General features: G+C 39.7%; 1 protein-coding gene across 3 annotated transcripts; it reads left to right on the forward strand.

Annotated features, from left to right (window-relative positions):
- The first annotated feature begins 31 nt into the window (after positions 1 to 31).
- Positions 32 to 24,739, forward strand: LOC105027060 (galactosylceramide sulfotransferase). 3 transcript variants are annotated; one of them, XM_010898953.4, is made up of 4 exons: positions 32 to 468; positions 12,480 to 12,651; positions 21,738 to 21,880; positions 22,009 to 24,739. In XM_010898953.4, exons 2-4 carry the CDS (start codon positions 12,604 to 12,606, stop codon positions 23,150 to 23,152), a joined length of 1,335 nt encoding a protein of 444 aa, XP_010897255.2. In that variant the 5' UTR covers positions 32 to 468; positions 12,480 to 12,603; the 3' UTR covers positions 23,153 to 24,739. The 3 variants fall into 3 exon arrangements, with proteins under 3 accessions (XP_010897255.2, XP_019908684.1, XP_028980749.1); XM_020053125.3 differs by having other exon boundaries at positions 32 to 464; XM_029124916.2 differs by lacking the exons at positions 32 to 468; positions 12,480 to 12,651 and adding an exon at positions 12,792 to 12,844.
- The last annotated feature ends 851 nt before the right edge of the window (positions 24,740 to 25,590 follow it).

Consider the following 25,590-nt stretch of genomic DNA (forward strand, 5'->3'; position numbering starts at 1 on the left):
GACGATTGACAAGGGGAGGGCTGACGATTGACTAGGGGAGGACTGACGATTGACAAGGGGAGGGCTGACGATTGACAAGGGGAGGATAAAAGCTTAATCGGGGTGATGTTTGATAAGGCGACAGCGGATACTTGACCAAGGGAGGGGTGACGTTTGACCGATGGAGGGGTGATGACTGAGTAGGAGGAAGAACGGAGTTTCTGGGGACGAATGATAATGTTCCTAATATGGATGCTGGTTAGTGGGTTTCCCAACCCACTAACCAGCCCCTCCCCGTTTTTCAGGTATCGTTTAGTATAACAGTTCCGTTACATTTTACATTCAAGAACCTAGAAGCAAACACAACACAGTGCTAGTCGTTCATTACATCTCAGTTTTGTTAATGGAACATTCCGGAATGTAAAACGAACTGAACTCTGCGCGAGTTGGCAGGAGAAGGGGTGTGTCAAAAGAGTAACTACGGGGTTGGTGAGCTATCTTGATCTTTTAATAGGCTATAGAGTATATTTTGAGTATGAACATTTATTCTTAAATGAATAGCATATTAAGTATAGTGTAATATCGAATTGTTATGCTGATTCCGTTATTTTAATAAATAGTGTCATAAAAAAATCATTAGATACTGAAAATAATAGTGTACTCACCTACATTACGCATCAGGTTAGACCTTTCGGATTTGTATATGAAAATCATTTGGCCTTGAGGGAGAGTCTAGTATACCAGAGTTAAATGTACCAGTACATTTTATAAAACAAGTATTATAAAATGCATTTGAGGCGGAAATCCATTTATTCATTTTATTGGAGTGCAATCCGCATATCGGCAAATCCTTTTGTTGGAGTAGGTTGCAGTGCTCGTGGGGTTTAGAACGCATTAGATTCCTGTGCAGTGCCATATCAGAAACGGAGGTTGGTCAACCACCAAAGAAGATGCTGATGTGTAGCTTTCAATTACTCAATCAATCTAAATGTATTTATAAAGCCCTTTATAAAGCCCAACAGCAGTTGTTACAAAATGCTTTTACAAAACACACAGCCTGAAACCCCAAAGAGCAAGCAACAATGGTATTGAAGCACAGTGGCTTGGAAGAACACCCTAACAGGGGCCGAAATTTAGGAAGAAAGCTAGAGAGGAACCAGGCTTGGAGGGGTGACCAGTCCTGTTCTAGTTGTGCCAGATGAGCATTTTAAGAGTAAGTTGTAATAATTAATAAATGCATGTGGGGGGGGGGGGGGGGGGTCAGCAGAGTGGTACCTGGAAATGTCAGGCAGCATCTTGATCTGCAACACAACTAGAAGGACTTTGGACAGGGACAGCAACGAGACATTCAAGCCTGCTACTCCGGAGGTGTGGGCCAAGACCTGATGTCCTCCTAAGTTTAAACGGAGCAGGAGCCAAGGAAAATTTAGAGCGTGCTAGATTTACAGGGATTTACAATGGAGGAGAACTGTGTTTCACAAAGACAACGCAATTTAAACATAAAGTACAAACAAAAAGTACAAAATCAATGTATCCACAATAAACATCTGCACAGTAATGAAAACAATGTCCCCTATAAATGAATATATTCAATATTTTAGGGGGGCAATTTTGCTGTTTTTAGTCCACCAATTCTATCAAATGCATTGCAGTGTAAGTGTTGAGAATTTTACGTGTACCAGAATTTCTGAAGAAGGACGAGGATCCGGTCCAAATGGAAATTTAGCACAAAGATTTATTAATATGAATTGATAAGTCAAAATACATGAAATACACTGCAGTGGTCAAATATTTGCTCAACCCTCGAGCTTCCGCAAAATATTCGCCCCGAATAAAGATCGAACATTGGTTTTAATACTCCCGCCACTGGGGCGGTTACTTTTCACTCTCGTGAGTAAAACCCATCCTTATTGGTTCTTTGTTGACATGGTGACATGTTGGACGAATCCAATCCAATGAAGACGGACATGCTCTAACTCTCGGTCATAGATCAACAGGTTCTTTGCATACAGGTGTGAAATCTTAACCAGGTTACAGTAATTTACATTCTATTGTCCTAACCTAGACTAGAACATCAGGGGGCTGGAGACAGAAGGTCTCTTTGTGCTGTATAGGAGGCAGTTTCATTTGTATGTTAATTGTGGGGTTTTAATCCTGTCTCTCTATCTGAGCCAGGTGTAAAGTCTGAGTGAGTGTGGCTGAGTGTAATGTAAACTTTTTATGGTTATTGTATTCAATCATATTTCCCTAACCTGGCTGCAGCATACAATTTAATAAAACAAAAACATAAGAATACATGGTTATTAAATCAGCATTATTTAAACTACATTTATCTCAACATAAGTCATTCACTGTCAGTGGAGCAGTCCACAAGGTATGTTTACATTCTGGGACTCTGCGGGGTGCGGGTGTTTGGTGTACTGCACGTGGCAATATTTTCAATGCATGTGTTGCTTTTCACTGCGGTGAGACAAACTGAAGTTCACAAAGTATCAATGCAAGCTATGTACCTCTGGAGAGGGGACAAAAAACCCATTGAGAACCTGCGGATGTAATTCATTAAAAAAAATTCTGCCTGGGTTGTGGGATGTAGCACACAGTTCCCCTTGATTTGATAACATATTCTGACTACACACTATCCAATTATTTCCTACAATACATTTACTGTGTCATATAGAATAGTTTTTGTGCCATGAGGCAATAAAGTTAGGTCTGGAAATAATTAGACACTGACACAAGTTTTGTTATTTTGGCTGTTTACTAAAATATATTCAAGTTACAGTTCATTAATGAAAATGGGCTTAAAAAGCAGTCTCAGCTTTAATTTGAGGGAATTCACATCCAAATTGCAGGATGGGTTTTGGAATTGCCCCTCTTTACTATGTAGCCCCCTCTTTTTCAAGGGACCAAAAGTAATTGGACAACTGACTCAAAAGCTGTTTCATGGACAGGTGTGGGCTATTCCTTTGTTATTTCTTCATCAGTTAAGCAGGTAAAAGGTCTTGAGTTGATTCTAGGTGTGGCATCCACATTTGGAAGCTGTTGCTGTGAACCCACAACATGCGTCAAAGGAGCTCTCAATGCAAGTGAAACAGGCCATACATAGGCTGCAAAAAAAATTCCAGACATGAATGGCTTCCAATGGCACTTGTGTTTATAGATGATGTGACACAAGACAGAAGCAGTCGGATTAATTCTGAAGTGTATAGGAATATATTGTCTCAGGGCTCGACAATAACGATGGACCGATGGCCAGTAATTGGCAATGCCGCGATCGCTGCCTTCAGAATAACGACGAGCTCTAACGAACATTTTTACCTCAGTGCAAAAAATAATTTACCGATTTCGACTTCGATGGAACTCAGATACATTGTCGTCTGCCGTAAGTCCCTGGCTAGAGGACAAATGTGGTTCTTTTTACAAAGGCACCGACAACAATCGCAAACAGTCCCTAACCAGCCATGGCAATAGCAAACAGCACCTGGTCTGCATGACAGCCAAGCGGGTGGCTGACAATTCGTCTTCAGGGCCCTTGGTTGTACTGATCAGGAATTTAAATGCAGATTCCCATTGTGTGATTTCATGCCTATGACATAGCTAGTATCTAAAACGGACCAGCCGTTCGCCTTGTTCTCCTGTGGATTAATGAGTTTGTGTTTTGTTTAAAAGTCAAATGTTTTGTTGACTTATCTTTTTATACATTTTCTATATTAGAAATGTGATGAAAGAAATATAAAAATAATTATGTTTTATATATCCATAATGCTTTTATAAATAATTAAGGATTAAACATGTTAAATAAAAAAAGTATTTGGTTATATGTTGCAACACTGATAAAATACAACTTTTGGAAGAAGGGACAGTAAAACATTTTTTGGGGCCAGTAACTTTCAAACCCAGTGGAATATTCTGCAATGACAGAGTCAATCACCTGATCTCAACCCGATCGAGCATGCTTTTCACTTGCTGAAGAATAAACGTAAGGCAGAAAGGCCCACGAACAAACAGCAACTGAAGAAAGCTGGAGTAAAGGCCTGGCAAAGCATCACAAAGGAGGAAACCCAGCGTTTGGCGATATCCATGCATTAAAAACTTCAAGCAGGAATTGCCTGCAAAGGATTCTTGACCAAGTATTAAAAATGAACATTTTATTTATGATTGTTTTAATTTGTCCAATTACATTTGAGCCCTTGAAATAAGGGGACTGTGTATGAAAATGGTTGCAATTCCTAAACGTTTCATACAAAATGTTGCTTCAACCCCTTGAATTAAAGCTTTAATTCAATCTCAGTTGTTCTCATTTCAAATCCATCGTGGTGGCATACAAAGCCAACATTATGTAAATTGTGTCAGTGTCCAGTTATTTCCGGACCCAACTGTATATATTCAATATTCAGTCATGTAATTCGACAGCGTTTTCTGACCTTGAGTATTTTCTACATTAGATTTACTGCCGCACACAGTACAGTATTTGCACTATTAGGCAGTATGTATTACATACTCAGTGATTTACATTGGAATTTTCTTTTTAAACCACTATTTTATGGAAATGTCTCTTAAATATGAATGTCTCATACCACAAAGTCTGATAATGTAAGTTTTCAGTTACGGTACGTGTCTACCTCGGGAACCTCACTGCTGCTATCCCTGCATTTCCGTTGCACATGCACATTGCACATTCTATTTGTCTCTTTGCACATTTAGTACTGCCACCACGCTTGCATTTTTTCAGTTGTTAACATGCATGTCTACCTCAGGGACCTCATTGCTGATATCTCTGCATCCTGGTTGCACATGCTACCGTACTCCTTCAATTTGCCTTGATTGCACATTTAGAATGAAATTTAGAATTGCCATTTCTACCCTCACAACTGTTATCCCACTTGTAACATACACTATACTTAATGATTGTACATTTTCTGCCCTTTTCTATTTTCACTTTTGGTTAGATGCAACTGCATTTCATTGTACTGTACTTGTACTGTTCAATGACAATAAAGTTGAATCAAATCGCATAGCTGAATTCCTTCTTTATCTTCTAGCCTTGCCTGATTCGTGGCCTTTTGTTTTGGCCTCCCTGGGAACTCTTGAATGCCTCCTCTCACAACGTCCCAAGTAGAGACAGGTGTGTAGGGGTGGTTCTTGCCCAACTGGTAGTGTCTGGAATCTTCAAGAAGATACCAGCATTTTCTGTTGGATGCATTAGTGCGACACTGATTTGTGGGGTAGGGGCATTTTCGCGCCTCAGTATTACAATGAAGCATTACATTTTAGTCACCCAAAGAATTTGGAATACAAAGAATTTGGAATACAATTCCCAAACAGTTTGGGTTTTTTAATTAAATTCTTAATCTATTTCAAATGGATTGCTTAAGGAGGATAAACCAACACATTTTCAGCCACCACACTTTTTATCAAACTATTATTTTTCCAAATAAAGTAGAATTATTCAACTGAGGGACATCTACAGCCGTACAGCTTGCTAAATAACTCAAAATAAACCATCAGCTTTTGTTAATATTAATAATAATCTTTCAATGTGTTTTAGGCTGTATCACCAGTGGTATGTCTGTGAGATGAAACAGTTTCTGGCCTTGTGTGATTTTTAACAGTCACTGGCTGGCATGGCACAGGTAGGTCATAACTTAGTCTGAGGTGGTGACGATTCCTCCTCAGAACACCTCCAGTGTCCAGTCTGACCTGGTAGGTCCTATGGTCAACTGGTTTCATGACTGTGGCTTTCCTCCAGATTGTGTGGGGTTCAAAAGGCTGGATTCTGACACTGTCTCCTGGTTTCAGTGTGCTCAGGTCCTTCGCTTTCCTGTTGAAGTATGCCATCTGTCTCTGTTGATTGTCTATTAGTCTTTGTGTGGGTTGTTGTACTGCCAAATTACGGCTCATATTCAGAGCTTGTGTGGGTGTTTTGTGATGATCCTGCATAGCCAGGTAAGGGTCCTCCCCTGCTGTTTTTGCCTTTAATATTTTTTTTGCTGGAACTCCTGTGAGGGGTACTGTGGCCCATTATCAGAAAACACAATATCATATCAGTAGAAATGTGGTACTTGATGTGGTATCAGCTAAGTAGTCTAATTCCCAGAAGTTAGAATACTAATCTACAGTAATGAGGTAGTCTCTGCCATTGAAACTGAATAGATCTGTACTCACATTTGCCTAGGGTCTGTGTGGTATCTCATGTGGATGCAATGTCGCTTTTTGTTGTTTAGCATCCATCGACCTACATGTGTCACAATTTGCTATGAAAGTTTTTATCTGTTTGTTCATTCTTTGCCTGTAAACACATTATCTTACCCGCCTAAAGCGTCCTTCTATTCCTAGTTGAGAGAAGTGAATATGATGGGCAAGACACAACGCTAACTTTTTCCCCGCTTTTGGGCCAGTTGGTCTGAAATCTACTGGCCTTGACTGTATTTTTACTGGCCCTAACTGAATAAAGAAAAAAACATAATATAATAATCATCAGAATATTTATTTGTACCACAGATTAGCATGCAATATGAGACATGAGAGCTGATACAAGCAATGGATATTTACATAAATATGATGCAACGCACAGCATTACTTTTTAATAAATGGTTATCAAAAAAATTTGCTAAAATAAATATCATTTTAATCTTTTCATGGAGATTCTTGCTTATTTGATGTGACAGAAAAGCATGAAAATAATAATTAAGTTAATATTATTATGATAACATAAATATGGAGCAATACGGTACTTGCACTAGTTGGTTGACTGGCCTCTTGTGTGTCACTGCTAGCAAGCGCTTAGGCAGGCTTAGTTAACATCACACTTACTGTCGACAAGCCATGTCTGTATGGTTTCTCTATCCGTATTCAACGGACTATGTCATGGAAGTAGTCCGTGAAGGGTTTCTCCCACTTCACACCATGATATGCGGTCGTAAGTCGTTTTTCAATTTGGCTACATGCCACCTCATTCATTCGGTGCTGGCCGACATTCATTGGTGCAGCCATGGGGTTGTCAACAGCCCATTTGGCCACAATACACGCTGCATTCTGCAGGGACTGTGAGAGAAGGTTTTCGGTAGTTGTTTGTTCCCTTAATAAACAACCCTGCCTTATCGGCTTTCGTATCGAACGCACAAAATGAACGGCAGTACATGTGTCCCTTGCTGTTATCGATTTTGACCCATGGAACCTGTTCTTTCCACAATAACAAAAATGAGCACAGTTGTTTTGCCTCGGACAATACCGTATTTGGGTCCTGCTCTAGAATACATGATTGGTCTAAACAGATGAGCAATCCAATATTAATGGTCTAAAAGACAACACCGGTACTGTACCATACCTAGCAGGGAGAAGAAGAGCCACAGATGCATTTTATTGCGATAACAGGCGAAAATCGAAGCGGGAAAAGTGACAAATATTAAAAGCATTTTACAATTTTTATACAATACTGTGAATTTAAATGGAGTGACTGTCTTTGTCTACTGGCCTGAGGTTAGGTCTTACTGGTCCCTGGGCCAGCGGGCCATCGTTAATGTTGAATCCTGGAAGAGTTATCTCACATCTGAGTGTGTTGGGAATAACATCTCTCTCCCTAAAGATGATCTCATCTTGTATGTTAAATTCCTCCTGGAATGTGTGATAGTACATGACCTCATGTGGTGTGTCTTTCCTGCTTTGTGGCCAACCATTCATAAGCATGCCCTGCTCAGTGTCGGCAAGCCACATGTCACTACCAGGAATATAATTTACATCTATGTCATACCTCAGTAGTCTGAGCAACATTCACTGAAGTCTCTTAGTAAGTAAAGGCCTCTTTTTTTTTTTTTTTACATAGTTTATAGTCACTTTATACTATCTATTTATGTCCATAAGTACACTAGTGGAACTTTTCCATACAAAACACTATAGCCAAACATTATTTTTGTATTTGAGCATAACCCCTTTCTGTCTGTGTCAGTGCTCTGCTTGCAAATGGCACTGGCTTACAGCCCTGTGTCAGAGCAGCTCCCAGCTGTCAAATCTTCCTGTGGGTTGTAGTACTTCAGTACCTGTGCTTTCACTATGATGTCTTTACATTTTAGAAATGCTTCTTCGTGCATTTCTGTCCAGTCCCACATGTTGGCTTTGTGTGTTAGTTGTCTCAGGATTTCACTTTTTTCTACAGGTGTAAAGATAACAGGAGTTACAGGTGTAAAAGTTTCATTTCCTGCAGATCTGTTAACTCTTCCTTCAGTGGCTTCATCATGGTGTAGAAGATTTTGTAAATGTTATATTACTGTTTTTGTTATTATTCATATCAAATTTAATCTCACATTTTTAATTCATAATATACTAGTGATATTGATTTATTCTGTTTTAGAATATACTCATCTAGGCATCAACAAAACAGGTACATAACAATTCTGTTATTAGCACATTCTGTGAGAAGATGCATCTTGATGACTCATCAGTCAGGCTAGTTGGAGTTGGATTAACTAACCTGAGAATCACAAGACTTGTATTGTGTAGCCACTCTTATGAACTAAGGACGCATTCCAATCTACTGTATGCTTCTCTGTATTATATTGTAAGACAGTGATCTACTCATGGCTCAAGTTAGGGTGATTTAGGCATGACTTCAGAACCTGTATGCAGACCCTACAGAGGCATCTGTGTAATATTGACAGTTCAGTGGTGGAGATATGGGTGAAGTGATTTAGACTGGTCAGGTCCTAAGTCAAGACAAGACACACCCATAGTCAGTGAAGAAGTCAGGGGGAGGTAACTTGGAGTTGGTTCATGTTTCATAAAAAAAATATTCCTAAACTGTATTTGGTTGTCATACACTTTTGTCTTGCACTGAGGTTGTACACTGATTCAATATGTTGCTGAACACTTTATGTATAACAACTGTTGTATCACCTACAAGCTTGTAATAAATTCTAGATTATACTGGTTGCCTGGATAGTTTATAGTCTATTATTTTTAATTACATTTCTGGGAAAACTTGCCAATGAACCTAAAGTAGCAGACACAGAGTTTTGACCACAACAATGGCTACTGCTACTCAGCTTTTAGGAAGCTTTTTTTTTTTTTTTAAATTTACATTTAAACTTTAATTAAAAAAACTCTAACTAGTAAAACACTTTTTTAAATTGATAATTCATATTAACATCTTGTAATATACACAATCTGTGAATATGTGTTTACTGTGTTCAATTATCGATTTTCTGTATAGCCTATATATAAAAAAACTGTGTTTCACTCAGTAGCTACTAGGACACCAACATAAGTGACACTCCTAAAAGATCTCATATTTGGATTTTTATTTAATTTTTTACAAAAAACAAGGAAAATGCAGTATGCAGTATTTGCAAAGCAACACTTTCAATTCATTCTGGCTCCACCAACAATCTCCACAGGCACGTAAAAACAAAACATCCAACATTCTTGTTGCCACAGCTGAAAGTTGCTGTTAGTGTGTTACCTAATGCTAATGATGCCTCTACCGCATCTGAAAGTTGCTGTTATTGTGTTACCTGATGCTAATAATGCCTCTACCGCAGCTGGGTCTGGGACCACTGCTACAACCTCTACAACTACATCCAGTGCTGCAAGTGCCTACAGATACCAGACAAAAATCCCCAAACCTGCCACCCAGACCTCCATAGGCCAATACATGCCAAAGGCCATTACCTCATAAAAGAAGATGATAGATGAAGAATTGGCTAAAATGGTTGCAAGAGATTTCCAACCATTTATCATTGTTGAGGACAAGGGATTCAGAAACTACCGTCATGTTCTAAATCCAGCTTATGTTCTTCCACGCAGGAAAACCCTATCTAACACAATAGTTCCTCAACTGTATGAGGATTTACAGGCAGCAATAAAGAACAGAGTTGAAAAGGCATCAGCAGTTTGCCTCACTACAGACTGCTGGACTTCTAGAACAACGTGTAGTTTCATTTCTGTAACATGCCATTTTGTAGAGAACTACAAGATGGTGTCCGGCCTGTTTGATTGTTTTGAATTAAATGACTGCTGATAATCTAGCAGAGGAACTAGTCAGAACTGCAGCAGAATGGAAGGTCATGGAGAAAGTGGTGAGTTGTGCCAGTGAGAATGCAAGCAACATAAACGCTGCAATATGGAAAATACCATGGGCACTCCATCCATGTCTGGCACATACCATGAACCTGGTAGTTTAAATATGCTCTGGCTGAAATTAAACCAACTGTGAACAAAGTGAAGGCAACAGTAGAGTTGTCCACAGAAGCACAGCAGTTGCAGAGTAACTGAAGGCAACCCAATCAAGATTGACCTACCAGGTGGAATGTTGAAGCGATTTCTTGAATCTAAAGATGCAGTCATTTCCACCCTGGCCTTAATGAATTCATCACTTGACCCTCTGACCCCAAAAGAATGGGATGTTGTACAGGAAGCATGCCAGGTTTTACAAACATTTGAAGAGGTCACTTTTGAAGTTAGCGCAGAAAGGTACAGTATACTAATACAATAATACAAATTATACAATGGTAATTCCTTGGTGTATTAACAATGTAATAGTAGTATGCATTGTGTCATAGTACATATATAAACGGTGGATACAAATGGGTAAATGGTACATTCAATTTATTTTCTGTCTTATATTTGTGTCCTTGTTAAGGCAATTTGTTAAATATGTTAAATTGTGAGTTTCCAAAGCATATAGGTGGAAAATTTGTAAAATTAACATATCTCAGGTTTTTATTGTTCTAAAAAATATGGTCCCCAAAAACAAATTTTCCCCAAAAAAATATTTTCATTGTTTTTAACTGAAATACTAATGTGACAGGAGTCTATATTATTTATCAAAGCACTGTATCGATTAACACACACCTACACATATACAGTGGATATAAAATGTCTACACACCCCTGTTTAAATACCAGGTTCTTGTAATGTAAAAGAATGAGACAAAGATAAATCATGTCAGAACTTTTTCCACTTTTCATGTGACCTATAATGTGAACAATTCAATTGAAAAACAAACTGAAATCTTGGGGGGGGGGGGGGGGGGGGTAACTGAAAAATAAAAACCTTACAATAACCTGGTTGCATAAGTGTGCACACCCTCATATAACTGGGGATGTGGCTGTGTTCAGAATTAACCAATCACATTCAAACTCATGTCAAATAGTCATTACAGGCCTGCCATCAAGTGAATCTGATTAATTACAAAAATAGCTTTTCTAGTAGGATCTTTCTGACATTTTCTTGGTTGCATCTCAGAGCAAAAGCAATGGTCCACAGAGAGCTTCCAAAGCATCAGAGGGATCTCATTGTTGAAAGATATCAGTCAGGAGAAGGGTAAAAAAATATTTCCAGAGCATTAGATATACCATGGAACACAGTGAAGACAGTCATCATCAAGTGGAGAAAATATGGCACAACAGAGACATTACCAAGACCTGGACATCCCTCCAAAATTGATGAAAAGAAGAAAACTAGGTAGGGAGGCTACCAAGAGGCCTACATCAACATTAAAGGAACTGCAGGAATTTCTGGCAAGTACTGGCTGTGTGCTACATGTAACAAAAATCTCCTGTATTCATCATATGAATGGGCTATGGGGTAGGGTGGCGAGACGGAAGCCTTTTCTTACAAAGAAATACATCCGAGCCCGGCTTAAGTTTGCAAAAATAAACATCAAGTCCCCCAAAAGCATATGGGAAAATGTGTTATGGTCTCATGAAACCAAGGTTGAACTTCCAAACGGTATATTTGGCGCAAAAACATCACCCAAAGAACACCATACCCACAGTGAAGCATGGTGGTGGCAGCATCATGCTTTGGGGCTGTTTTTCTTCAGCTGGAACCGGGGCCTTAGTCAGGGTGGAGGGAATTATGAACAGTTCCAAATATCAGCCAATTTTGGCACAAAACCTCCAGGCGTGCATTAGAAAGCTAAAGATGAAGAGGAAGTTCACCTTTCAGTATGACAACGACCCAAAGCACACATCCAAATCCACAAAAGCATGGCTTCACCAGAAGAAGATTAACGTTTTGGAATGGCCCTGCCAGAGCCCAGACCTGAATCCAATTGAACATCTGTGGGGTGATCTGAAGAGGGCTGTGCACAGGAGATGTCCTTGCAATCTGACAGATTTGGAGCACTTTTGCAAAGAAGAGTGGGCAAATATTGCCAAGTAGAGATGTGCCATGCTGATATACTCCTACCAAAAAAGACTTGAGTGCTGTAATAAAATCAAAACGTGCTTCAACAAAGTATTAGTTTAAGGGTGTGCACACTTATGCAACCCGGTTATTGTGAGGTTTGTATTTTGCCCCCCCAAAGATTTCAGTTAGTTTTTCAATTGAATTGTTCACGTTATAGATCACATTAAAGGTGAAAATATTTCTGACTTGATTTATCTTTGTCTCATTCAGAACCTGGCATTTTAACAGGGGGTGTAGACTTTTTATATCCACTGTATATATTTTAGTGGCATAGTATGATGTTATCTGATAACACTTATTTCTCTCTCTTGCAGCTATGTAACAGCATCTAAAATCATAATTCTCGCCAAAGGTCTGCAGCAAGTCACTGCCAACTTCCAGAGAACCACAACAACCACGGAACAAATAACAACATTTGTGAACTCTCTCTGTGCATCAATGGCACACAGGTTTCACAGGATGGAATACAACCACCACCTATCAGAGGTAGCAGCACTGGACCCAAGAGTAAAAAATAAATCCTTTGTTGAGAATAGAGCTGCATTGCTGTAGCAGCAGGGAGAGTCAACCTCCGCAACCAGCAGTCAGACGCAGATCAGAGAGCATCGTCCACAGTGGATCCACAGGAAAAGCAGGAGGTGTTGCAAGAAGAAATCCTTCTGCAGATGCCATCATGGAGGTGAGGGCTTATCTGGAGGAGCCCCTGCTTCAGATATCTGTAGACCCCCTTGAGTGGTGGGAAAGTCAGGCTTTGGTTTACCCCAGGTGTTTTCCAAAATGGGACATTTTATAACCGAAAGGAGAAACAGAATCAGCCTTGCAAAAGTGAGACAACTAGTTTTTTTGAATGCTTATCTCCCCTGAAGAAGGATTTCCTCCAAAATTAGACCTTCAAAAGTGAGACAACTCACGCATTAACATCATGCCAAGTTTGAATATTTCGTTAGACATCATTAGCCATTGTGTTAAACTGAGTTCATCTATGAACTGTATGGCTTTTGCCACTGGCAGTTTTAACAGCTTATTAGCCATTCGTGAATGACATTGATACAATTACTACTGTATCAATATACAGTATCTCACAAAAGTGAGTACACCTCTCACAGTTATATTTGAGAGGTGTATTTGATTATATAATCAAATATTTGATTATATCTTTTCATGTGTGTTAGAAATCAGCGGTTACGTATAGTGGTCAAATAATGTAGAACCTGTATCAAATCGAGGGAGGATTTCGCTCAAGTATATTGGAGAATTGCAGCACAGATGTCATTTGGTGAATGTTCCATTGTCTTCTCACTGTAAAGATAGTTGCCAGCTTGTTTCTAGAAGTCAACTACCATGCCAGATGGCCATTGTAAACATTCCTGTGGTTATCAGAGCACAACCTACAGAGAGATAATCTAAACAGAGAGGTTTCTGTTGTTCTCATTATCTAGGCACATTCACTTCCAATGAAACATACATTCATGTTGTAATTGTTAATGCCCAGATTCCACATATGACAACACTGAAGAAATGACACTTTGCTACAATGTAAAGTAGTGAGTGTACAGCTTGTATAACAGTGTACATTTTCTGTCCCCTCAAAATAACACAACACACAGCCATTAATGTCTAAACCGCTGGCAACAAAAGTGAGTACACCCCTAAGTGAAAATATCCAAATTGGGTATCAATATATGTCAATATTCTGTGTGGCCACCATCATTTTCCAGCACTGTCTTAACCCTCTTTGGCATGGAGTTCACCAGAGCTTCACAGGTTGCAACTGGAGTCCTCTTCCACTCCTCCATGACGACATCACAGAGCTGGTAGATGTTAGAGACCTTGCGCTCCCCTACCTTACATTTGAGGATACCCCACAGATGCTCAATAGGTTTAAGGTCTGGGGACATGCTTGGCCAATCCATCAACTTTTACCTCAGCTTCTTTAGCCAAGCAGTGGTCGTCTTGGAGGTTTGTTTGCGGTCGTTATCATGTTGGAATACTGCCCTGCGGTCCAGTCTCTAAAGGGAGGGGATCATTCTCTGCTTCAATATGTAATAGTACATGTTGGCATTCATGGTTCCCTCAATGAACTGTAGCTCCCCAGTGCCGGCAGCACTCATGCAGCCCCAGACCATGACACTCCCACCACCATGCTTGCCTTTAGGCAAGACCCACTTGTCTTTGTACTCCTCAACTGGTTGCCGCCACACACGCTTGACACCACCAGAACCAAATAAGTTTATCTTGGTCTCATCAGACCACAGGACATGGTTCCAGTAATCTATGTCCTTAGTCTGCTTGTCTTCAGCAAACTGTTTGCGGGCTTTCTTATGCATCATCTTTAAAAGATACTTCCTTCTGGGGCAACAGCCATGCAGACCAATTTGATGCGGTTTGTGGCGTATGGTCTGAGCACTGACAGGTTTACCCCCCACCCCTTCAACCTCTGCAGCAATGCTGGCAGTACTCATACATCTATTTCCCAAAGACAACCTCTGGATATGATGCTGAGCATGTGCACTCAACTTCTTTGGTCGGCCATGGCGAGGCCTGTTCTGAGTGGAACCTGTCCTGTTAAACCACTGTATGGTCTTGGCCACCGTGCTGCAGCTCAGTTTCAGGGTCTTGGCAATCTTCTTATAGCCTAGGCCATCTTTATGTAGAGCAACAATTCTTTTTTTCAGTTCCTCAGAGAGTTCTTTGTCATGAGGTGCCATGTTGAACTTCCAGTGACCAGTATGAGGGAGTGTACTCACGTTTTGCGAGATACTGGCATTTTTCACTGGCATTTTTTTCACAGCTAATTAGCCACGACCACCATGCGTGCATAAGCGCATACATGTGCGCGTGCATTAACGTGCGTTTACACAAGGGTCCCGGTTTGGGGGTTTGAAAATGTGGTTACCCTAGAGCAGGGGTCTCAAACTCAATTTACCTGGGGGCCGCTGGAGGCAAAGTCTGGGTGAGGCTGGGCCGCATCAGGTTTTCCACAAGAAATTCGAATCTTCTCAAATCTCTGAAAAAATAAATAAACAAATCAATAATTAATAAGAAAATAAATAAATTAGTAATAAATAAATAAAATAATAATAATTAGATTTCTCTAGTCAGTGACTATATGTGGTTTCTTCAGTCTCCTAAATGTGCTGTATTCAGATTCAAATGTCTGTATTAACAGTTCTTTAATCTTTAACATTCTTCTGAACATGAATTGTCCTGAACATGAATGGAACATTGAAGAACATGAACTGTTCTTCTGAACATGGCTTCTCTAGCCTACTCCTTGCTGCTAGAGACCTGGCAGCGCTTCCTCTCGCATAGCCGAGCCACATTTGGCTTGAGGGAGGAAGCAGTTGAGACCCTCAGTATGACTTGAAGAGCTACTGGCTACTGGACAATGTAGCTAGTAGCTAGAAGCTGCTGGACAATGAGCTAATGTTACATACATGCAGTAAACTACAAGCTAATGTAAACGGTTAGCTACTGAAAGTTAATGTAATTAAGATTAATTAATGTAATGCTTGTATTATAGCTTATCAGTGTCGGTAACGTTACCTACCTTCGCACGTTGCAGACATAGTTGTCGACAGAGTATTCTCCTTCTGCAAGCAGACTGACGCTGATTCACCTTCTCCATTGCAACAAAAAAATTTAACAGCACCGTTTACAGTTCCAACTCGATTTCGTCCAGTGTTTTGAAATGTAGCGCGGAAGAGAAGGCAAAACATTTTCAATGACGTGCACTTGCTAGCCTGTTCCATTGTACGTGCTCTCCGAGTGCTCAGGAGGAGCCTGGCCTAGGACTAGTCCTACCAAGGAAGCATCCTTGACATTGAGAAACAGCTGCCCGGCCGATGTCCCGCCCCCAAGAGCCATATACTCCACCGGGATTGGTAGGTTCGTTCAGCTCCGCACACAACACTGTAAAGTGCCATACATATCAAACTCGCGGGCCACACTATTAAACTGTCATATTAAGGCAGGGCCACAAACTATCATCCCACAGGCCACAATTGGCCCGCGGGCTGCGAGTTTGAGACACCTGCCCTAGAGTATAGCTCTTTTATTACTCCACCACTCACAACTCCACAACTGCCAAACAGATTACCACAGGCACCTGACGCTCCTGCTCTCTTCACATGTGTATGTCACATTCTAAAGCATCTGTACTGCAACAACAACAATTGAAATTGTATTGTTACACCATTTAACGATTTTATGTCTTTGACCATCTTAGTGATCAATGTCAGTTAAATAAAAATATATATATAGTCTTAGGATTTTCTATCAGTCAGAAATTTTAAATAATTCATTATAAACTCATCCGTTTTGTCACCCCAGTATGAGCCGGTCGTGTGTGTGTGTGTGTTTGCATCCGTGCGCGAGACGGACTGTCACCCGCTGTGGACAGTCTGCTGTCCACTCCACAGCGGTTGTCTTGGTAACGCAGGAGAGATTAATAGCGAAGTTGAATCATCAGAAGCAGATGCGGTAAATGTGCAGTTTTGCCGTTGATGTATTTAATTGTAATTGTTTTATACACTGAGTATGATTTAGTATTTAATAGAGCAGAAAGTATAAAACAAACGGCGAACAGTTATCTAGCAGACTTACAAGTGACACTGCTAACTGCTAACAATGCCTGTTGGGCACATTTATAGTGGTGTAATCATGATTGAATTGGCGTACACAACAATCAGTTTGTTAAGCATCTACGTGTAATTGTTATTTTGATCAAGTGTATACTTTATAAATGTTAATGTATAGATTCATACATCTTACTACTTGCGGTATGCTTTTTAAACTGACGCAACTGTCAAATCCCAAGTACTACTGAAGCCTACAACACAGAAGGCGGATGTTAACCGCGTAATTACTGCGCGCGTAATTTTGAATTTGTCACACCCGGCGCGTAGCTACACTACTACACAGGTTCTTTGTTTAATTCACCATATTTCTGCTTTCTTGGTGGATTTATAGAATACACCAGATCAGGTAAGGTGAATGGTTAAAATCATAGGTCAGGACGCTAGCTAACAATTTGTGAGTGTAGTTAAATATAGAAACAGTGACAAAACTAACAAAAACATTAAAATGACTAACAAACCATAAAACAATAATTAATATTAAATGGATATAGGCTACTGTATGTGTATTACAAGTTTAATAAATGTACCTATTTTTTATAAAGACGTAACTAGTAGTCTTCACTTTGAAATAGTGTTTATATAATTTCCCATTCATAAATAAAAATTCGCTAGCAGTTGCTTTTATTTTAATTTATAAATACTAAATAGAGTATAACAGTGTATTTCAAAATTTCAGACAGACTATTTTCTGACTAAGTATCAGCTAATTTTGCGCGCGAATTCCTGAGAAAAATCTACATTGACTTACATACTGCAAGTCATACTGTATTGGGGCATACAGTCGCATAATGAAATTGCGTGTCGACATTAGATAATTTTTTTCGCGCATTAAAATCCCGTCAATTAATATTTGGCTAGGCACAATTTAAGCATTTTGTTAGATTGACAAAGTTTTTATGTATTCATATTTTTATGTATTGTTTACTTCAATGTATCGCTTTTACCACTGGCGTCCTGAAATGCCTACAAGCCAGCAGTACTAGTAACTACCATCTTACTACATTATAATAGTGATAAGAATTGAAGCCATGCTAGCGAGACTGAAAGACGAACTTTACACTGCCAAAGCCATATTTGCTTGAACAAACGTAGCTGGCTACAGCTAGCTATATACCAATGACATCTGCACCTAATGGATTGCAAATAATGTAAACTTAACTGGCGTCTTACATTTTATGGCAAAACGTTTGTTTTTCTTTGATTTGTAAATGACAATGCAATAAAAATAAATATAGGTGAAGATAACGGAGTTCTTCCGCCAGTGAAAAAACTAGAATCGTTGCTGACCTTTTTTACTCCGCATGGTGTTGTGATTTATTGTATTAGCCCAAAAAGAATGCAGTTGTGTACTCCGAAAATACGGAAATAGTAAACCATCTGGTCATTTTTTCCCATACTATTACCATTACTATGGTTTGACATATACCAATCTTCATCTGTAAATAGTATGGATAGTATGCGATTTGAGACGGTCTTTTGGTTCTACTTTGTGAAGCTTTGCCCATAGTGGATTTGCTCCTATTAGTTTACCCCTCTGCCAGTAGGCAGTCACTGAAAATTTCAATATGCAAATCACACCTCTCATGGCCATCTGCCCCCATGGCTATAAAAGAGGTTCTGACACTCTGCTCAGTCTCCCTTTTTTCTTCACGAGAAAGGTTTAAGTATGCAGTCTACAGTGATTTCTACTAAGCCAAGGATGACTTCACCATCTTTGACCGCTGGAGCGGTCCCTGCTAGCCCGGCCGCCGACTTCACTGTCTGCATGCTCGCAACAGCACCAAAGAGGAGCCTGTGTGTACCTGTGTTGGCCTTGGTTCTGGAGGCGCTGTGCGACACGTCGTTCGAACCTATTGATCAGATACCGTTGAGGATGCTGTCCCTTAAGACGGCACTTTTGTTGGCTCTGACCTCTGCTAAAAGGGTCAGTGACCTTTGTGCGCTGTCGACGCATCCTGGCTGTCTCGCCATCAACGGCAATGGCAGCAGGGCTGTGTTGCTCCCTATCCCGGCCTTTCTGCCCAAGGTGATCAAGTCGTTGTTTCGTTGCATGAAGATGGTGTTGTGGGTGTTGCATCATCTGTGCCCGGTGTGCGCTTTGGCACAGTATGTGTAGCGTGACACCATGACACACAACTCTTTGTGTGTCACAACTCTTTGTGTGTCACAACTCTTTGTGTGTCACAACTCTTTGTGTGTCACAACTCTTTGTGTGTCACAACTCTTTGTGTGCCAACTAAAAAAAAATGGCAGGTTTATCAAACCTTATATTATTTACAATGTCAAATCTACATTGTTCAAGCAAAATTTGATAATCTGGTAAATAAAATAAGTAGCTACAGTAGCCTACCTAAAAAACTCAAAAGGAATTAAGTAGATAGCTAACTGTTGTTGTTAGCTAGCATTGTATCAAACTACTGCACAATTCGAACCATTCTGCTCTAACTTAGCTTGTTGTTTTCACCAGCACTTGTTTTCCACAATTATAGTTGGATATCTCATTCAACTGCGCAGATATAACTAGTAACAATCCTGATCCAGGCAGCATTTTTTGAGACGCACTTTTGAGACGGTCATATAGAGCAGGTTCTCTAGAGACTGCAAAAATAATCTCCTCCCTGCTTCCATCCGTATACTTTGCGAAAGCACATGTGCGTCAAGTACGAAAAAATACGTACTCTAAATGTTGACGTATCTGGTGGTCATCAGGCGTTAGGCTTGACATTGTGTCCCCGCCGTCATTATCAACATTTTGTAGCAGGTAGTACTTGTATCCTAAGTAACATCAGTAAGTAACTGTTCACATGACCCAAGTGGGAATAAAGCCTACATCTCTACTGTTGTTTGTGCCATTCACTTACCAATTGAGCCACAGTTGTTTTTCAGTCACATTTAGATGGTTGCTACATGTGAAGAATTTACTAAGAAAACAGTGTAATTTACTGAGCTATATAATATATCACTTTCAGCGCTTTAATGGGTATATTTTAGAATAGTTTTTTCCCCAATTAAATAATTGTCAAAAACGATTTGTGTTTGTATTAAGAGTTTTTAACCATACTATTGAATATCAACAAAGCAAAGGAAAGCCTTCACTATGGACTATATTGGTGTAATGTTGCTGTGTTTACATATTTGGCTAGAGTACAATGATGCAGTGTTGGGTTTTTGTGTTGTTACTCATTCCTCTGGTCCATGGCCTACCTACATTATCAGTCGTCTTCTTGCATTTCTGATTGTATTGCTCAGGAGTTGCCTAATTGGCGGAAGTGGTTAATTTAGCATAGATTCTTGCTGTTGTATATTTTCTCGGAATTCCTTGAGAAACTTTATTGAACTGTGAAGGATTCACTGTTGTGGCACATTTAATACCAAAGGATATTCTAGTCACCTTTACTTCTAATGGTATGACATTCTACAAATGTTTCCATGAGGCATAGAGAAGACTTTGAAATATAAAACTTAAATTACAATAGATTTGTGCACAACAAAACATGCTTACAGTTACACAATACTTGAACGCCTTGACCTTCCATTCAAGTTTACTGTAAATAGAACGATTTGTAGACTGTACTGGTGGCCAAACATTACTTCATTATTGAACTTTAAGTTGCGTGTTCACTTATTCAGCCCTTCTCTGGTGCCCACAGTAACCTTAACATCTGACCTTCACCAATCACAATGCAGAGCTTTCATTTTGTGCTAGAGATTTCAAGAATTCTATAAATCTTATTGAAATGGTGAAATATATCCCTAAATTGCCAATTATGCAACAATTCTACACCTTCACAAAGTGTTATCTATTTTTATGTAAGCATTGAGGAAGTTGCATTTCAACACCAAAATGAGAAAGCATAATTTTTGTTTCATGCCATTTTGTACTCAAAAGATTTGAAAGAAGGCGATGACAAAAAAAACTCTGAACGCGACTGACAGCTGAACCAAATCCCAAAAGGTCTCATGGGTGGAAATGGTTGCAGTAGCTTTCTGTAGCTTTTTTCTTTATCGACTTATGTATGATATGCAAACATGGTTGGGTGTTGATACGCAGGTTCTGATTCAAATTACGACAACTGCACTTATATCAAGGGCATTTCCCATATTCAATAGGCTGGGTTTATACAGGCAGCCCAGTTTTGTATATTTTTTCACTAATTTGTCCTTTGAACAAATATTAGCTCTGATAGAGCAAGATGTAAAAAGATCTGAAGGGATTGATCAATGGAGCAGTTACTGTACTTGAAAAGAAGATAAAAGTTGGTTCTGAACACAGCAATTGTCCTCTATGGCCAGATGGTGGGGTTCAGTATTTTCTGGCTATTCCTGTTGCGATAGGAACATGTCTGAACCTAAAGCATGTTTGATGTGTAAACATGGGGGCAGTATCCGTTTTTTTTGCATAAGGCATGAGGAATCATTCCCTCTCTTTGTCTTCTTCTGAGTTTATATCTTCTTTAGCTGGGTTTCTGTGTCCCTTCTTAGTTTTTTAGGGCCTCTTCAATATTGACTGTGCTATTAGATTTGTGTTTTGTTGATACAGTGTAGTCTGTAATAGTCAAGAAATGTGAAGAATACCTGTTTCAATCATTACAGTGAATAAAATAGACTTTTCTTTGTATTCAGCTATAGCAAAAACATTTATCATTATGTCTTCTGCAAAGATTGGGCTTTCATGTGTTTTCCCACATGACCCCATGATATAACTCAGGCTTAGCTGATACTTTCAATCCTATTCAGAGAGGTGTCAGTGAGGGTGACCAGTAAGGCTATGTGTTTCATAAACACTTGGGTTGAAGAATGCATAGGGGACTTATGGGACTATGGTAGTTTCACACAGTATGCATTCCTAATTAATCTATTGGGCAACCCTAATCCCCAATGACAAAGAACAATTCAATTAGAAGTCTATACCTACTCTCCCTTTTATTCTAGGTTGGATTAACATTGAAGGGATGCTTAGTGTTGGTGATGGGAAGAAGGTACAAGTCAATAGCAAGAGGACTGGCTGTAGGAACTCTGTTGACCAGTTACATGCTGGTACTGTACTGCTTATCCACCCCAGCAGTCAAACAAAAGTAAGTCTGTGAGCAGTGCTGTTACTGCAAAATAGTGTTTGTCCACTGTATATGCTATTTGATACAGAAACGTAGATTGGCTTTGAAATCGGTTTGGTAGGTAACATGAATAAATTCTTTCTCCATAGGTTTAGAGTGGCTCTGTCCTGTTCTAACCAAAGATTGGTGCACAGTTCAACCCACACCTCTCAAAACAGAACCGGTCCGTCAGGGGAGTGTGAGCCTAAGGTGGACATCATGTTCATGAAGACCCACAAAACAGCCAGCAGCACATTACTCAATATCCTCTTCCGTTTCGGTGATAAGCACAGATTAGAGTTTGCTTTTCCTGATGGTCGCAATGACTTCTTCTACCCATCCCCTTTCTTGTGCTCCCAGGTGAAAAACTACCAGCCTGGTGCATGTTTTAACATCTTATGTAACCACATGCGTTTTAATGAGTATGAGGTGGCAAAACTTCTCCCAGCAGATGCTGCGTATATCACCATTCTACGAGACCCCGCAGAGCTGTTTGAGTCATCGTTCCATTATTTCCGCTGGGCGATTCCCCTGACTTGGGGAATTCGTGGAGAGACAAAATTGACTGAATTTTTGCGCGACCCTAGGAGCTATTACTCCCCAGAGAGCTACAACTCATTCTACCTCAAGAACCTTCTTTTCTTTGACTTTGGATTAGACAACAACCTGGAGCCGGAGCACCCTCTGGTGGAGAGGGGCATTCAGAGTCTGACCAACCGCTTCAACCTGGTCTTGATGGCGGAGTATTTTGAGGAGTCTCTCATTTTGCTGAAAGACACACTCTGCTGGACAATGGAGGATCTGCTATTCTTCAAGCTCAATGCCCGCAAGCACTCATCTGTGTCACGACTGACCCCTGAGTTGAGGGCCAAGGCCCTGGAGTGGAACGGCGCTGACTGGAGGCTCTACCAGCACTTCAACACCACGTTCTGGGCCAAGGTGGAGGTATACGGCCGGACACGGATGGAGCAGGAGGTGAGGGAGCTAAGGAAGAAGAATGCAGAGATGGCTGCCATCTGCATTGAGGGTGGGGTTGCTGTGGATGCACGGATGATTTGGAACAGGGATCTGGTTCCCTGGCAGCCAGTTGGGGAGAGTTCCATTCTGGGCTACAACTTAAGGAAAAACATTGACCCTAAATATAGGGAACTCTGTCGGAAAATGCTTACACCTGAAATACAGTACATGTCAGAACTAGGGGTTAACTTGTGGCTTACACAACTATGGGGCTGGGTAAAGGATACTATATCCTAGAGGCAAATGGGAACAACCTGGATTAAATCTGGGGAGCACATCAAAATATATGACTGACTAATGCAGTGTTGTTTAATGGAATGCATTCTTAAGAGAGAAAGAAAAGGTTATTGCAGCCATGAGCTGATTACAGAAATCCAAGATGTTTAATTTATTCTGAGAGTTTTACATATTCATTTTTTGTAAGTCAACACTAAGAGCTGGAAGCCAGCATTAAATCCTCTCACACTGAAATTATTTAGAATATTAAGGCATATAAATGAGTGTTCAAATTGTCATTCACGGTTGTAATGAAGGTCGATGTTCATTAAAACAGGGCATGGTTCAAGTGCTTTGGTCAGATAATCCCTTATTTTCACAGAGACAGTTACACATTGATCAGCATTATTTCCAAAATGAGTCATGCTTCCCCAAGTCACTGAGCCAGACATTGTAGTAGCTAGCCTGCTGTGGTTAATGATGTTGAAATTCAGTGCTTTTGCAATACTGTATTTTATACCACTAATGAGAGAATGGACACAAAGCCCATGGAACTGTCTAATGAGGACACTGCTCAATGTCAGACAGATGTTCTGCACATATTGCATTATCTGCAACACACTGAGCAAGTGTTGAACCAGAGTAATTGGAAGTCTCTATTTAATTACACATTTAAAATCTCACTGCAACTGTTGATAGTGAAAGAACTGTTACTGAAAATAAGGTATACGATTAACTGATGGGAACAATTCTGTTAGTGGTTTTTAGGTCTTCATCATTGGTGTTATCAAATGCTGTCCGAAGATCAGTGAATGTATTGGCCACTAGGGGGCAATATAACACCTTCATAATTATTCCCATAAACACTAAAGAATCTCTATGAAACTGAAGACGTTTTGGCTTATAGAATGAAACAATATTCATATGTTTGTTAAACTACAATGTATGTTGTAGTTTTATTGCTGGTCAACTTTGCTGGGACTGCTGGGATTTATAGATTCTCATAACACAGACCTGGTAATAATGATGGCTGCACGGATGTGCTTTAACGTATTTAGCCATGAAGCAGCTGTGTCTAAATGACCATGCATTATCCACTGTAGAAATGTGAATTATGCATTAATTTGACACCATCTGTCACTGCCAGGTAATGAGCATGAGGTATAATAATAAAGTGGCCTGTTTTCCAACTGTAGCCGTACAACGCTCCTGCCAACTTCCTTTGTTTTTGAGTTATATCAGGCAGACAACTAATGGAGGACATGGATCAAAAGACAGCCCTGGAAAGACCTTCCTGATTTCTTACATTCATCAATTAGACACACCACATGATTTGGAGCAAATTATCAAATCTAAAAGGGGACAACCAAATAATGGATTTTATATTTATTAAGATTGTTTGGTTTTAAATGGGTCTCATTTTCTGCTGGTATTTGTGGTGTGTCAGGGACTTATTTTTCCTAGAGGAAATTTTCTGGTGTCCCTGCTTTTCAGGAAATGACAACTCCCATGTTTTCCCTGGATGTCATGACTTGTGGAATCATTTTCTTTTGTTTAATATACAGTTAAGCCCAAAAGTATTCACACCCATGTCATATTTTGAGCCATAGTGAATTTTTATTTGACCAATAGGTTTCTTCTGGCTGGAAATGACATAAACAAGTGACAAAACACAGACACTGTGCTGGAGAAACAAATGAATAACCTAACTATTTCTGTTTTTAGCCATGACTTGCAGTTGGCTAGTAACAGATTAGAGAACTACTGCTGTTCAGCTGTTCTCAATTTATAGGTGATTAGAATGCTCTCTCATGGTGGAAATTACAAGACCATTTTAAATGGTATAGAAACTTGCATTTTCTCAAATATTTGCAACAATTTCAAGGGGTATGAATAATGTTGAAATTTCAAAGAAATTTGAAAAAAACTGAAATAATTACATTATTCATTTGTATCTCTAGCACAATGTCTTATCGTGTTTTGTCACTTGTTCATGTCATTTCCAGCCAGAAGAAACCTATTGGTAAAAAAAATAATTCACTATGGCTCAAAATTTGGCATGGGTATGAATACTTTTGGGCTTAACTGTTCCTTAAAGAGCTGTTAAGTTGAACTTGATGAATCAAACTGGAGAGGTGGATGAAACGTCATTTCATACATTTAGGAAGATTGACAAGTTGAGGTGAAGCTATTGAGTGGGTGAGAGAGCCCACAATTTGAAATCTCTGAATGTTGTATTTAATATTCATCACTGCATTCTAGTGTCAGATATCATTCCTTCATCTTTCAGTTCCGTTCTATTAAAAAACATGGGTGCTTATATCAATTTAGTTGGCACTCAAATCTTACCTCATTTGTGTATTCATACCAATTCCCTCCAGTCTCTAGGGCTCAGATCTTTTCCCTTTATATTCATATCTAATTCTAGAATACTTATGTCAATATCTCTTTCTGTGTTA

This window comes from Esox lucius, chromosome 14 (assembly GCF_011004845.1).
Source record: "Esox lucius isolate fEsoLuc1 chromosome 14, fEsoLuc1.pri, whole genome shotgun sequence".
Lineage (NCBI taxonomy): Eukaryota > Metazoa > Chordata > Actinopteri > Esociformes > Esocidae > Esox > Esox lucius.

Coding starts and splice junctions, on each gene's coding strand:
- LOC105027060 (XM_010898953.4), top strand. CDS start 12,604: ATGGCACACAGGTTTCACAGGATGGAATACAACCACCACCTATCAGAG. Junction 12,652..21,737: donor ACAACCACCACCTATCAGAG/GTAGCAGCACTG, acceptor CTTTTATTCTAG/GTTGGATTAACATTGAAGGG. Junction 21,881..22,008: donor ACCCCAGCAGTCAAACAAAA/GTAAGTCTGTGA, acceptor CTTTCTCCATAG/GTTTAGAGTGGCTCTGTCCT.